This window comes from Schistocerca serialis, chromosome 5, assembly GCF_023864345.2.
Source record: "Schistocerca serialis cubense isolate TAMUIC-IGC-003099 chromosome 5, iqSchSeri2.2, whole genome shotgun sequence".
Lineage (NCBI taxonomy): Eukaryota > Metazoa > Arthropoda > Insecta > Orthoptera > Acrididae > Schistocerca > Schistocerca serialis.
The window spans coordinates 386,976,593-386,993,133 of record NC_064642.1 but is presented as its reverse complement, the minus strand read 5'-3'; the positions used below and the strand labels follow the sequence as shown (position 1 = coordinate 386,993,133).

Genomic DNA, 16,541 nt, shown 5'->3' with positions numbered 1-16,541 from the left:
TAGCTCGGTACAGGCTTTTGTTGAAGTTTCGAGAACATACCTTCATCGAGGAGTCAAGCAGTATATTGCTCCCTCCTACGTATATCTCGCGAAGAGACCATGAGGATAAAATTGGAGAGATTAGAGCCCACACAGAGGCATACCGACAATCCTTCTTTCCACAAACAATACGAGACTGGAATAGAAGGGAGAACCGATAGAGGTACTCAAAGTACCCTCCGCCACACACCGTCAGGTGGCTTGCAGAGTATGGATGTAAATGAGTAGATGAGTTGTTAAAATCAGTGATAATCAGTTATTGTCGGATTTCCGTCTTGAGCTTACTGCAGTATCATTAAAGAGAATTACACCAGAGAAGTTTTGCTTTTATTTATTATGCACCTTCCGTGGTTATTTTGCAAATTGGATACATTAGTTTATACATTCTCGGTATTCTCCAAACCACTGCTTCTTCCCTCCTTCCTAGCAGCAGTTGACGGCGAAAGACTTCTATTCAAATATGCACTTGTCAGTTTTTGCCAGTCTGCAGTATTTCTTGCACTGCATTATTTGCATGTCATTTTTGTAAATTGAACTAAAGTTATGTGTGTTTCTCACTCTGCACAGTAACAATGTTTATGTCTATTCGTTTGTTTTCGTTTATGTTGTGAGTGTTGCCAACCTGTGAAACTACTTTTTTTGTAATTTGTGTGTGTGGAGGGGAGGGGGGGGGGGGGCAGGGTAATTTTTCTAGTTCCTGATGTATTTTCATATTGATAGCCAGATGATTACTCTGTTGTTGACTTTTGATAAAGTTTTACACATGTTGGAATACTCAGAGAATTGCAACTTGTCAAAAAAATAAATTTAACAACTGGCAATTATTTTTGTTCTAACATTGTAGTAAAATGCAGCACAATGTTGAATGCTGCTTTTGGTGAATATTCTATCAATAAAATGATAATTTATAAGAGGTACGAACATTTTCAAGCAAGTGGATATCTGTCTACTACAGCACATGAACAACCAGCTAAATAAAGTTGAAAAAGTGAAAGTATATATTGACCATCAATATCAGACAGATTGCTTAGAATGTTGGCTTTCTCTCCCGACCCCATGCTCTTGCCTGGGGCAGTTGCCCTCAAAATTTGTTCCGAAATTGTTGAATTTCTACCAAAAGGAGTTCCAAAATATGCATGCTTATTCTGTATCAGACCTCACTGTTAAATGGCACTAAGTATGAAGAACTGTGCCACATAAAGCAGTGACAGCTTACATCTAAACTTTATACTATTGTAGTTGTATTCTTATCATTCTCACAATATGTTTAAGTCAATTATAAAGGCAGATACTTCACTAAGTATGTCAAATTGTAAATTTACCCAGCTCAGTGTAGGTATTTTTTTGAAAATGAAAGTGACATGTTCTTGTGGTTTTTACATTATCCTAATACGCTAACAAAATAGCAGTACCTTCCACCATTTATTTACAAGAAACAAAATCCCTTTTAATTATATGTATTTCATATACAGTTCTAGTTAATAATATAAAGTTGCAATTTTAGTGGCAGTTGTGGCACTGGGTAGAATATATCATGAGAAACTGTTTGCGGTGGGTTTGTTAATTAGAAATATCAGAGAAAAATACAGATTTTTTAAAGAAAGTATTAAGTTGATGATTAGAAGGAATCTTGGATGCCACATAAGTAATGTTTTGAAGACTTCGGGGGGGGGGGGGGGGGGGAGGAAGGAAGACAATGACAACACCAGGACTTCAGACTCAATAGTCCAGTTCTATGGAGGTAGCCAAGAAGTGTTCTAGTTATTGTTAGTTTTATAGCATGCGTGTTTTTGGTTACAACTCAAGAAATAAAAAGTGATCTGTCTTGTTAAAGTAATCTCCTATCTCATCAAAGGCAGAGATACCAGTGAAAGCAGCCATATCTATAAACTAAGCAGTAAACACAGTGCTGCTTTCTACGAGGACGTGACAACTAACAAACCATCTGTCCACATGAATGGCCACTGCCAAACTGTGGCCAAGAGGCGGGTGGACTATCTAGTTACTGAACATGCTGTCCAACATGATGTACTTCACTTCAGTGACTGCTTCACAGCTTGCATCATATGGATCCTTCCTACCAAAACCAGCATTTCTGAATTGTGCTGGTGAGAACTCTCCCTTCAAGATATCTTTCATTCTCATAACTCCCCTTACCTCAGCCCTCGCTCGTCTCTGTAATCCATGTCCCGTTCCCTGCTCCCACTCCAGTTCAACACAGCCTTTCATTCCACCAATGCATCTACCAATCTTTTCCCTTTCTCTACTCTACGTCTCCCGTTCCCCTCACCCAGCACTGCTTCCTGACTTTGCACCTAGCAGCACATCATCTTTCCCTGCCCTTAATCTGGTACTGCGCACCCCTCACCCTGAATTGCTATTCTGTCAGACGTAGCCTGCAGTTGGGCCCAACTGGCAGTAGACAGTAGGTGTGTGTGTGTGTGTGTGTGTGTGTGTTTTACATCTGAAGACGCACTTTTTGATTCTAATTACATGCGATTTGCAAATATTCTTGTTTATAACAGTCACATTGTGACAAAACTGTAAATTGTGGTCTGACAAGAATTCGGTACACAAACAACCAAAGAGTAAGGTGTTACCTAACAAATAGTAATAACAAATGAAATGTTATGAACCCAGGCAATCAGCCTGAAACATCTGCATGTTGTGAAAGTGGTAAATTCCTGTTAGTTATTATAAAACTTGTTAAGTCATTGAGGTGCTTAGGGAACACAAGTGGGAATCCATGGAGAGAAGGTGACATTCTTTTCGAGTAATGCTATACAGAAAATTTAGAGAACTGGCATTTGAAGCTGACTGAAAAACAATCTTGCTGCTATCATCGTGCATTTCATGTAAGTGTTATGAAGAGAAGTGAAATTAGGGCTCATATCCATATAGATAGTCGTTTTCCCTTGCTCTGTTTGTCTTGCTCTGTTTGTGAGTGGAACAGGGAAGGAAATTACTGGTGTTACAGGGTACCCTCTGCCACGCACCGTATGATGGCTTGTGGAGTATGTATGTAGATGTAAATGTGGATGTAGAATTGGCTGGCATGCAGCTGTAGAACTCAAAGGATATAAAAAATACACACTATGTCATGTTTCTAATGAAATTATAAGTTGAGTTCCCTCTACTCCTTTATTCATATTTTATCATAATTTTGAAATTGTACTTGCTGACAGCTAGCCCCTATTTGAACTTTTACCATTTCATGTAATTTAACCACATTGTTTTCTGTATTCCTTTTTCCCCTTTTGAAAATAAATGTTTGCTGCTGTTTCAAATACTCTTCTTATGTCTTTCATGCACTTTGTCTTTAGTTTGTAAAATATGTGGTACGAGCTTTAAGTTACGAAAGCTGGCTGTAGTAGATGTTCAGTTAGTGTTTGATACTGATACTATTGTTTACATGAGAGTTGCAGCATTGATGTAAGTGCTATGAGTTTATGGAGCACCTGACATGAACAGCTGAAATACAGACACTATTTTTATGGCACAGCTCTGTAATCACAAAATGATATGTCATGTTCGTACTTGTTTTTTGTTTGCTGAAAGACAGATTACACAAACTCGGATGAAAATGATATTGTAATATAGTAAAATAAGTGAGTAAAATGAAGGATATTGCCGCCTGTAAGTGCATCTCCTTACACATTGCCTGTAGGTTTTTGTCTCAATCAGTGTGTCTAAAATATGATATTTCCAGCATATTGCTTAATTTTACCTGCCTTCTAATTGCTTCATTTATTGCAGGTATTGCGCAAAGGATCAGGCACATTATGTGAATCACTATTAATGGTGGAAGCTTTCCATGCAAATATCATTTTCCCAAACAAACAAGAATCAGAGCTTAATAAAATGACAGATGATGGCCATGTTCTTGACCAAGAGACATATGTTGGAGGTCATGTGGAAGCTCTTGAGTCTGGAGTGTTCCGTGCAGACTTGCCTTGTCGCTTCCGCCTGGTAAGACTTTGGATTATAATAATAAATTTAGTGTATGCTATATTCCAGATACAATGATGTACATCAGTGGTATTACTGAGGACTGAAGTTTGATTGCATCAGGAAAAATGGAAGATTAAAAGTAAATTCAGTTTTCAAAAAAATTTAGAAGAAAATTCTCTTGCCAAATTAGTTTAATAAATACAGGTTGAAGGCTGTTTTCTTAATAAATGCAGTGCATAAATTGAATTTCTTGGTCATGACTAAATATCACAGTTACTTTATTTATCATAATGTGTTGTTCAGCCACAGCCAGTTTCAGTTTAAGGGAGGTAGGACGTCAAACGGGCCGACTTGAAGCAGGAGAGGCACCACACGACATTTTAATTTCCACTGTCTATACTTTTACAAATAAATTCATAAAACTTTGTCAACATGACCAGGAAGTATTCTGGATTCAAACTCATAGCAATGTAAGTTCAAAAATATAACAAAATAATTTTTTTTACGTGTGAAATTTCATGATTTTCACTTACTATTGGCTGCATTTGTTGCTATAGGTACACTTTTCTTCACAAGTAAGAGAGATTATTCGATCAATTTTGCTCAGCATACAAACCATACTTACAGGTGTATGAAACTCTAGAATTTATTTAATTACTGAAAAAATGAACGAGCTGTTACATTTTAAACTTCATGTTTAGAAAAAACTCAAATTTTATAGTTAATTATCTCAATTTTTAGCACAGTTTATAATAGATTTGGAAAATTCTAGAGTTTCAAACACCTGTAAGTATGGTTTGTATGCTGAGCAAAATTCATCGAAGAATCTCCCTTACTTATGAAGAAAAGTGTACCTATGGCAACGAATGCAGCCAATAGTAAGTGAAAAAATGATGACATTTCAGATGTAAAAAAAATATATTTTGTTATATTTTTGAACTTCCACTGCTGGGAGCATGAATCCTGAACCCTTCCTGGTCATGCTGACAAAGTTTTATGAATTTATTTGTAAAAGTATAGACAGTGGAAATTAAAATTTCCTGTGGTGCCTCTCCTGCTCCAAGTCGCCCAGTTTGACGTCCTACCCCTCTTAAAGCCATTATCACATAGCAGTATATGTAAGAACAACATATGGTAAAACTTAGCATGTTGAATGCTCCTGCTATCTGTCTAGTGAATGTACTCTAAGGCAACTTAATTTTGACAGTTCATTGACTTCTCATGATTACTCTGCAATTCACACTTAAGTGCCTGGCAGAGGGTTCTTCGAACCACCATGAGACTACTTATCTACCATTACACTCTCTAACAGTGCATGGGAAAAATGGTGAATGATGTTTCTGTAGGAACTATAATTTATTTTATTTTATTGTGATGATCGTTTCTCCGTGTGTATGTTGGTGACGATAAAATATTTTCACATTTAGAGGAGAAAGTTGGTGATAAAAAAAATTGTGAAAAGATCTTGCAGCATCGAAAAAGTCTTTTGCTTTAATGATTGCCACCCCAACTTGGTTGTCATATCGCCGACACTCTCTCCCCTTTGGACTTTTTTGATGCCCATCGTTAATCCTATCTGATGAGGATCCCATACCACAGAACAGTACTCCAGCAGAGGTCGGACAAGTGTAGTGTAAGCAGTCTCTTTATTAGACCTGTTGCATCTTCTAAATGTTCTGCCAGTAAAATACATTCTTGTGTTTGCCTTCCTCACAACATTTTCTATGTGATCGTTTCATTTTAAGTTGTTTGTAATTGTAATTCCTAGGTAGACAGTTGAATTGACAGTCTTTAAATTTATGTGATTTATCATGTAACCAAAATTTATTGGAATTTTTTTTCTGTACTGATGTGGATGACCTCACACTTCTCCTTATTCATATTCAGTTGCCACTTTTGTACCATATAGATATTTTATCTAAACCATTATGAATTGGTTTTGATCTTCTGATGACTTTACTATATGGTAAATGGCAGCATCATTTGTCAACAATCTAAGAGGGCTGCTCAGATTGTCTCCTAAATTATTTATATAGATTAAGAACAACAGAGAGCAGATGTCATTTCTGTTTTATTTGATGATTTTCCATTGATTATTATGTACTGTGACCTTCCTGACAGGAAACCACAAATCCAGTTTCATAACTGAACTGATACTTCACAGTCATGCAATTTGATTGGAAGTCCCATGTGAGGAGGGGTGTCAAAACCCTTCTGGAAATTGAGAAATATGGAATCAATATAATAGAGGGAAACATTCCACGCGGGAAAAATATATTTAAAAACAAAGATGATGTGACTTACCATACGAAAGCGCTGGCAGGTTGATAGAAACACAAACAGACACATACATACACACAAAATTCAAGCTTTCGCAACAAACTGTTGCCTCATCAGGAAAGAGGGAAGGAGAGGGAAAGACTAAAGGAAGTGGGTTTTAAGGGAGAGGGTTAGTCTGCTTGTGTCTGTATATGTGTGGATGGATATGTGTGTGTGTGTGCTCGAGTGTATACCCGTCCTTTTTTCCCCCTAAGGTAAGTCTTTCCGCTCCCGGGATTGGAATGACTCCTTACCCTCTCCCTTAAAACCCACTTCCTTTTGTCTTTCCCTCTCCTTCCCTCTTTCCTGATGAGGCAACAGTTTGTTGCGAAAGCTTGAATTTTGTGTGTATGTATGTGTCTGTTTGTGTTTCTATCGACCTGCCAGCGCTTTCGTATGGTAAGTCACATCATCTTTGTTTTTAGAAATATGGAATCAATTTGAGATCCCCTGTTGTATGTCATGAGAGTAAAGAGGTAGTTGTATTTCATAAGAACGATATTTTCTGAATCCTTGCTCACCATGTGTCAGTAAGCCATATTCTTCAAGGTAATTCATAAAGTTTGAATACAGTATATGTTCCATAATCGTGCAAATTGATGTCAGTGATATGGATCTGTAATTCGGTGGACCACTCCTCCTTCCTTTCTTGAATATTGGTGTGACCTTCGCAACTTCCCAGTCTTTTGGCATGGATCTTTTGTCAAATGAGCAGTTGTATATGATTGTTATGTATAAGGCTGTTGTATCAGTGTACTCTGAAAGGAATGTAGTGGGTATACTATCTCGACTGGAAGACTTGCCTTTATTAAGTGCTTTGAGCTGCTTCACTTCTTTGAGGATATCTTCTTCTAAATTACTCACATTGGCAATTGTTCTTGATTCAAATTCTGGATATTTACTTTGTCTTCTTTGATGAACGGATTTTGTAAGACTACGTTTAATAACTCCACTACAGTGACACTTGTCATCAGTAATTTTGCCATTGGTATCATGCATTGGAGGTATTGATTGTGTCTTGCTGCTGGAGTACAGTACATATGACCAGAATCTCTTTAGATTTTCTGTCAGATTTTGAGATAGAGTTTTGTTGTGGAAGTTGTTAAAAGCATCTCACATTGAAGGTCTCACAAAGTTTTTAATTTCATTAAAACATTGCCAGTCTTGGAAATTTTGCATTCTGTTAAATTTGACATTTTTTGTTGCTTTTGCAACAATTTTCTGACATGTTTTGTATACCATGGGAGCCAGTCTCTTCTTTTATTAGTTTATTCAGTATGAATGTGTCAGTTGGCACGTATGTTATTTCCTTGAATTTAAGCCACATCTGGTCTAAACTTACATAGTTAGGTGGGAAGGAGCAGAGACTGTCTCTTAGGAATCCGAAGCAAATTTTTATCTCCTTTTTTTAAATAGCTATACTTTGTGTTTAATTTTAGTGGGTTTGGATGATGTGGTCAGTCTCACTAAACCGATCTTCCCATCACTAATCTCTGTATCCATCATGATGCCCCGTATTCACTCAGGATTAGTAGTTGCTAAGAAGTCAAGTATGTTTTCACAACCATTAATGCTTCTGGTGGGCTTTTGAACTAATTTTTCAGAATAATATTTAGATAGGCATTTAGTACAATTTCTGACAATGTTTTATACCTACCACCAGTTTTGAACTTGTATTTTCACCATCATAATGAGGATAGATTGAAGTTACCACCAACTGTAATTGTATGAGTGGAAGAACTATTTGAGATGATACTCAAGTTTTCTTCGAAGTGTTCGGTAACTGAATCATCTGAGTTGGGGGTAGTAAAAGAAACCAATTATTAATTTATTTTGGTTTGTCAAGTATAAACTTTACCCATACTAACTCACAGGAACTATCTAATTCATTTTCGATACAGGATAAATTACTTCTAACAGCAACAAACACCAATTGTATTTAAACTGTCTGAACTCCGTTAGGCCCATTGTAAAAATTTCAGCTGAGCTTACGTCTAGCCTTAGTCAGCTTTTGGTACCTACAAGGATTTGGGAGCTTCAGTACTTTCTGTTGGTGCTTGGAGCTCTGTTTCTTTCCTAACCGAGCTGTGACAGTTTACAACTGCAGTACTGATTGTTGCTAGATCTACCCTCTTCCTGTGTTTCTCCTGCACCCTTTGACACTGAAGCCCTTTCTGTACTTTCCTGAGACTTTCTAACCTAAAAACTCCTTAGTCCATTTCAGACATCCACTGCTACCCATGTAGAGACGTGTGTAGTGGACACCTGAACTATAAGCATAACCCAATTAAGTGAAACCCAAAACCCGACCACCCTATAGAGTAAATCTGCTATCGACATGGTCACAGAACTGTCTGAGCCTCTGATCCAGACCCTCCACTCAGCTCTGTACCAAAGATCCCCAATCAGTCCTGTAGATGATGCTACAGATGGTGAACTCTACCTTCATTTTGCAATCAAGACTGACAGTTTTTACCACTTCAGCTAGCTTCATAAAACAAGTAAGAATCTGTACAACCCAAAGCAACACGTGTCATTAATTCAGACATGAGCCACCACCTGCAGTTGGCTTCACCCTATGTTCTTTGTGGCATTCGGCAGAACTCGTTTCACATCTGAAATGTCTCCTCCCAGAATACACAGGATGCACACCGGATTTCTTTCCCTCCTAGGCAGTCATTTCCCAGGGGCCCCATTATTCCCTTGACATGAGAGCTCCCAGCTACCAGTAATCCCACGTTCAGTGAATGCCCAGACCTTGTGGGCTGAGAGGCTTCATGTGGATCAGTGCAAGCGAATGCATCTGGCTCAAGACCTATGAGAGCCACAGATAGAGTCCAAGGCCTGTTTGTCAGATGAACCAGAGAGGCCCTTTGATTGGGCCCTTGGAAAGTCTTATCTTTCTGGATAAAAATTGAACAAACACTGAAGCTTTCAATGATTGCCACTATCGTATTTCGCAGACACAAGTAACTTACTTTCAGAGACACAGTTGGGTTTTGTTATGCTCGCTCAGTAGTCCATTTACAGTTGGCTACTGTACATCGTCATGTCATAACATAAATTACTTAGAAGCTGCAGTTGGTAGCTCAGAGGAATACTTGCAAGGGGTAAGGGAGGCACAGAGAAATAGTCCTTCCCCTTGGTCCCTTCTGTCCTACAGCTGCCAGACATCAGCTGTATTGCCCTTCTGACAGATGTTGACGTACTGGTAGACTTCTTTGTTGCCTTGCTGTGGCGCATTTCATTATTGGTCTACTGGTAGACTTCATTGGCTACTATTCTGTGGCATGTTTTGTTGTTCGATACATAATCTCTACAGTTGCCTTTCGTGGGCCCACTGCAGTTTCTAATTACTTATATCTGTGTTGTTTTGCTGTTCTGTTCATTGTTTTTTGTCATGAGCAAAGAAAAGTGTTTGATTCTGTGACTATTGAATTGGTAGTCACCGAGGTTACTTTTATTACCCTCTTCAAAACATAAAAAGAGACAGATGATTCATAGTGAGGATATGGAATTAATAAGGAACACTGTAAAATCTTGTGATCTGGAAGCTAGAGCAGGAAATTTGAAATAGATGTGAAATTTATAGTCTGTGAGCTGCTAACTGTAGTGGCATACCATAAGAACTGTTACAAAAATTTGAGAAGATGGTATTTGTGTCGGGCGATTCTTCCATTATTGCCCTGGTGTGTGTGTGTGTGTGTGTGTGTGTGTGTGTGTGTGTGTCTATATATATATATATATATATATATATATATATATATATATATATATAAGCAGACACACACACACACACACACACACACACACACACACACACACACACACAGATATATGTGTGTGTGTGTGTGTGTGTGTGTGTGTGTGTGTGTGTGTGTGTGTGTGTGTGTGTGTGTGTGTGTCTGCTTGTGTGTGTGTGTGTGTGTGTGTGTGCGAGTGTATACCTGTCCTTTTTTCCCCCTAAGGTAAGTCTTTCCGCTCCCGGGATTGGAATGACTCCTTACCCTCTCCCTTAAAACCCACATCCTTTCATCTTTCCCTCTCCTTCCCTCTTTCCTGATGAGGCAACCGTTGGTTGCGAAAGCTAGAATTTTGTGTGTATGTTTGTGTTTGTTTGTGTGTCTATCGACCTGCCAGCGCTTTCGTTCGGTAAGTCACCTCATCTTTGTTTTTATATATAATTTTTCCCACGTGGAATGTTTCTCTCTCTCTCTCTCTCTCTCTCTCTTTATATATATAAAAACAAAGATGATGTGACTTACCATACGAAAGCGCTGGCAGGTCGATAGAAACACAAACAGACACAAACATACACACAAAATTCAAGCTTTCGCAACAAACTGTTGCCTCATCGGGAAAGAGGGAAGGAGAGGGAAAGACGAAAGGAAGTGGGTTTTAAGGGAGAGGGTAAGGAGTCATTCCAATCCCGGGAGCGGAAAGACTTACCTTAGGAGGAAAAAAGGACGGGTATACACTCGCGCACACACACACACACACATATCCATCCACACATATACAGACACAAGCAGACATTTGTAAAGGCAAAGAGTTTGGGCAGAGATGTCAGTCGGGCGGAAGTAAAGAGGCAAAGATGTTGTTAAAAGACAGGTGAGGTATGAGCGGCGGCAAATTGAAATTAGCGGAGACTGAGGCCTGGCGGATAATGAGAAGAGAGGATATACTGAAGGGCAAGTTCCCATCTCCAGAGTTCTGACGGGTTGGTGTTAGTGGGAAGTATCCAGATAACCCGGACGGTGTAACACTGTGCCAAGATGTGCTGGCCTTGCACCAAGGCATGTTTAGCCACAGGGTGATCCTCATTACCAACAAACACTGTCTGCCTGTGTCCATTCATGCGAATGGACAGTTTGTTGCTGGTCATTCCCACATAGAAAGCTTCACAGTGTAGGCAGGTCAGTTGGTAAATCACGTGGGTGCTCTCACACGAGGCTCTGCCTTTGATCGTGTACACCTTCCGGGTTACAGGACTGGAGTAGGTGGTGGTGGGAGGGTGCATGGGACAGGTTTTACATCGGGGGTGGTTACAAGGGTAGGAGCCAGAGGGTAGGGAAGGTGGTTTGGGGCTTTCATAGGGATGAACTAAGAGGTTACGCAGGTTAGGTGGACGGCGGAAAGACACTCCTGGTGGAGTGGGGAAGATTTCATGAAGGATGGATCTCATTTCAGGGCAGGATTTGAGGAAGTCGTATCCCTGCTGGAGAGCCACATTCAAGAGTCTGGTCCAGTCCCGGAAAGTATCCTGTCACAAGTGGGGCACTTTTGGGGTTCTTCTGTGCGAGGTTCTGGGTTTGAGGAGATGAGGAAGTGGCTCTGGTTATTTGCTTCTGTACCAGGTCGGGAGGGTAGTTACGGGATGCGAAAGCTGTTTTTAGGTTGTTGGTGTAATGGTTCAGGGATTCCGGACTGGAGCAGATTCGCTTGCCACGAAGACCTAGGCTGTAGGGAAGGGACCGTTTGATGTGGAATGGGTGGCAGCTGTCATAATGGAGGTACTGTTGCTTGTTGTTGGGTTTGATGTGGACGGACGTGTGAAGCTGGCCATTGGACAGGTGGAGGTCAATGTCAAGGAAAGTGGAATGGGATTTTGATTAGGACCAGGTGAATCTAATGGAACCAAAGAAGTTGAGGTTGGAGAGGAAATTCTGGAGTTCTTCTTCACTGTGAGTCCAGATCATGGAGATGTCATCAATAAATCTGTACCCAACTTTGGGTTGGCAGGCCTGGGTAACCAAGAAGGCTTCCTCTAAGTGACGCATGAATAGGTTGGCGTACGAGGGGGTCATCCTGGTACCCATGGCTGTTCCCTTTAATTGTTGGTATGTCTGGCCTTCAAAAGTGAAGGAGTTGTGGGTCAGGATGAAGCTGGCTAAGGTAATGAGGAAAGAGGTTTTTGGTAGGGTGGCAGGTGATCGGCGTGAAAGGAAGTGCTCCATCGCAGCGAGGCCCTGGACGTGCGGAATATTTGTGTATAAGGAAGTGGCATCAATGGTTACAAGGATGGTGTCCGGGGGTAACAGACTGGGTAGGGATTCCAGGCGTTCGAGAAAGTGGTTGGTGTCTTTGATGAAGGATGGGAGACTGCATGTGATGGGTTGAAGGTGTTGATCTACGTAGGCAGAGATACGTTCTGTGGGGGCTTGGTAACCAGCTACAATGGGACGGCCAGGATGATTGGGTTTGTGAATTTTAGGAAGAAGGTAGAAGGTAGGGGTGCGGGGTGTAGGTGGGGTCAGGAGGTTGATGGAGTCAGGTGAAAGGTTTTGTAGGGGGCCTAAGGTTCTGAGGATTCCTTGAAGCTCCGCCTGGACATCAGGAATGGGATTACCTTGGCAAACTTTGTATGTGGTGTTGTCTGAAAGCTGACGCAGTCCCTCAGCCACATACTCCCGACGATCAAGTACCACGGTTGTGGAACCCTTGTCCGCCGGAAGAATGACGATGGATCGGTCAGCCTTCAGATCACGTATAGCCTGGGCTTCAGCAGCGGTGATGTTGGGAGTAGGATTAAGGTTTTTTAAGAAGGATTGAGAGGCAAGTCTGGAAGTCAGAAATTCCTGGAAGGTTTGGAGAGGGTGATTTTGAGGAAGAGGAGGTGGGTCCCGCTGTGATGGAGGACGGAACTGTTCCAGGCAGGGTTCAATTTGGATAGTGTCTTGGGGAGTTGGACCATTAGGAGTAGGATTAGGATCATTGTTCTTCGTGGCAAAGTGATATTTCCAGCAGAGAGTATGGGTGTAGGACAGTAAATCTTTGACAAGGGCTGTTTGGTTGAATCTGGGAGTGTGGCTGAAGGTGAGGCCTTTGGATAGGACAGAGGTTTCGGATTGGGAGAGAGGTTTGGAGGAAAGGTTAACTACTGAATTAGGGTGTTGTGGTTCCAGATTGTGTTGATTGGAATTTTGAGGTTTTGGGGGGAGTCGAGCTGGAAGTGGGAGATTGAGTAGATGGGAGAGACTGGGTCTGTGTGCAATGAGAGGAGAGACTGGGTGATCTTGTGGTGAACTTGGGTTGGTAGATATATATATAAACAAAGATGATGTGACTTACCAAATGAAAGTGCTGGCAGGTCGACAGACACACAAACAAACACAAACATACACACAAAATTCAAGCTTTCGCAACAAACTGTTGCCTCATCAGGAAAGAGGGAAGGAGAGGGAAAGACGAAAGGATGTGGGTTTTAAGGGAGAGGGTAAGGAGTCATTCCAATCCTGGGAGTGGAAAGACTTACCTTAGGGGGGAAAAAAGGACGGGTATACACTCGCGCGCGCGCGCACACACACACACACACATCCATCCACACATATACAGACACAAGCAGACATATTTAAAGACAAAGAGTTGGGCAGAGATGTCAGTCGAGGCAGAAGTGCAGGGGCAAAGATGTTGTTGAATGACAGGTGAGGTATGAGTGGCGGCAACTTGAAATTAGCGGAGATTGAGGCCTGGTGGATAACGGGAAGAGAGGATATATTGAAGAGCAAGTTCCCATCTCCGGAGTTCGGATAGGTTGGTGTTGGTGGGAAGTATCCAGATAACCCGGACGGTGTAACACTGTGCCAAGATGTGCTGGCCGTGCACCAAGGCATGTTTAGCCACAGGGTGATCCTCATTACCAACAAACACTGTCTGCCTGTGTCCATTCATGTGAATGGACAGTTTGTTGCTTGTCATTCCCACATAGAATGCATCACAGTGTAGGCAGGTCAGTTGGTAGATCACGTGGGTGCTTTCACATGTGGCTCTGCCTTTGATCGTGTACACCTTCCGGGTTACAGGACTGGAGTAGGTGGTGGTGGGAGGGTGCATGGGACAGGTTTTACACCGGGGGCGATTACAAGGGTAGGAGCCAGAGGATAGGGAAGGTGGTTTGGGGATTTCATAGGGATGAACTAAGAGGTTACGAAGGTTAGGTGGACGGCGGAAAGACACTCTTGGTGGAGTGGGGAAGATTTCGTGAAGGATGGATCTCATTTCAGGGCAGGATTTGAGGAAGTCATATCCCTCAACTGACATCTCTGCCCAAACTCTTTGTCTTTAAATATGTCTGCTTGTGTCTGTATATGTGTGGATGGATATGTGTGTGTGTGCGAGTGTATACCCGCCTTTTTTTCCCCCTAAGGTAAGTCTTTCTGCTCCCGGGATTGGACTGACTCCTTACCCTCTCCCTTAAAACCCACATCCTTTCGTCTTTCCCTCTTCTTCCCTCTTTCCTGATGAGGCAACAGTTTGTTGCGAAAGCTTGAATTTTGTGTGTATGTTTGTGTTTGTTTGTGTGTCTGTCGACCTGCCAGCACTTTCATTTGGTAAGTCACATCTTCTTTGTTTTTAGATATATTTTTCCTACGTGGAATGTTTCCCTCTATTTTTTATATATATATATATATATATATATATATATATATATATATATATATATATATATATATATATATATATCCAGGGTGACGATTTCTCTGGAAAACCTGGCATTATTAGTGAATTACAATTTGATTTGTATGGAAAAATCAGGGAAATTGCAGGGAATTCTATGTTTCTAACCTAGCACTCTAATTAATTTTCTTGCATTTTATAAATCACAATTCTTAAAATACTTAATATTTCAATGTGTGTTAATTATATGAAAATTATAACATATAAATTATCAGTGTTCAAGAACTATGATTAAAGTACTGCTTTTTGGGTAGTATATCTCAGCTGTGAGGAAAGAAAAGTCATTATTAAGGTATGGTTCCCCCCACCTCTCCTACATTTATTAGGGGCTTCTTATAGCATCATCTTTCTCTCCAAATCTGCTCTCTCGCTCTCTCTCTCTCGAATAAATAACTTGGAGTATTCACCGTGCCCTCACAACATTCGTGAAAAGAGTGGGATTTCCATTGTCTGTTGACGCATTAAGGAGGCTGTTACATCTGATGAGTTCCAATGGAAAACGTGCTAGCAACAGAAACATTTTCATTGAGTGCTCTTATATTGTCACTTTGTGAGCAAAATACTTGAGGTGTGTCAAAATTTATCATTCCCAGTGCAGAACATTTTTACTTATGTAAAACTTATGTGGACAATAATCTTTCATTTGGTGGATAATGGCGGAGCAAAAAAAATTGTGGCTTTCACAACAAATACCAGCTCATCAAATAGACTTACCCTTGTCTATGCAGGTTAAAGGAATGACTATAGGAATGGAACAGAACTGATTCTTTAGGGATCGGAAAGTCAGTGGAGATTATCTGAGGCAAATCAAAGCTATCAATCTTGAGAAGTGAGATGCAGGAAAAATTGCTTCCCTGTCTACCAAAAGCTAGGATTATAAGTGTGTGATGCTGCTAATAGTGTGCAAGAAAAAAAGAACCCTCACAATAAGCAGTTAAAATCACAGAAAAAAATACACTTGAACTGTTTGAACAGATTCAAAAGTTTAAAAGCCCTTGAAAAGCCATATTGGTTTGACGAATCAACGAAAAGTCTTGGGCACTCAGTCCTCTGGTTACCCCCACATGTGTGTGAATCAAATTCCATAGAAATGACCTAGTCGAAAACTATAGGACATGTACGGAAGCAGAATATAAAGGGGGGTATTTCCATGGAGAAACAGCAAGAATTGGCAAAGAACATAACTGCATCTGTGACCATAGCAGACTAGGGGAAATTTGATGAACACATAATCAAAACAGAGAATATGTTTTGGGAAAAAGACTAGTTAATAGATGACATCGTAGATGATGTGTCCATAGGCATAGGTAGGACTGACTCTGCGAACGACAGTGATGACAACAGTAACTCTTCAGATTCGGATCTGTCTCAGCCATTTGACTTGGCTGACACTGACTATAGAATTCAACTATGTTGCTTCGTGAAGAACCGATAACTAAAACTCGTAAGAATTATAAGATGACACTTCCTGGCAGATTAAAACTGTGTGCCGGACCGAGACTCGAACTCGGGGCCTTTGCCTTTCCCAGGTAAGTGCGCTACCAACTGAGCTACCCAAGCACGACTCACGCCCCGTCCTCACAGCTTTAAATTCGCCAGTACCTCGTCTCCTACCTTCCAAACTTCACAGAAGCTCTCCTGCGAACCTTGCGGAACTAGCTCTCCTAGAAGAATGGTGTGCACATTGTTAGAATTTTTACATTAGCTGAGAGGAGCCAGATCATTCCCAGTAAAATTCTGCATCACTACATGAAATAGAAAAAGAAATGGCAAGA

The 16,541-nt window shown here is 40.8% G+C and overlaps 1 protein-coding gene across 1 annotated transcript in view; it reads left to right on the top strand.

Moving 5' to 3' along the window:
• The window catches only part of LOC126481157 (DNA polymerase epsilon catalytic subunit 1), a 319,986-nt gene that overhangs the window by 37,694 nt on the left and 265,751 nt on the right, over positions 1–16,541 (top strand). The window contains exon 8 of the mRNA XM_050104726.1: positions 3,796–4,008. Within this exon, the coding sequence (XP_049960683.1) occupies positions 3,796–4,008 (213 nt within the window). The remainder of the gene's footprint in view (positions 1–3,795; positions 4,009–16,541) is intronic.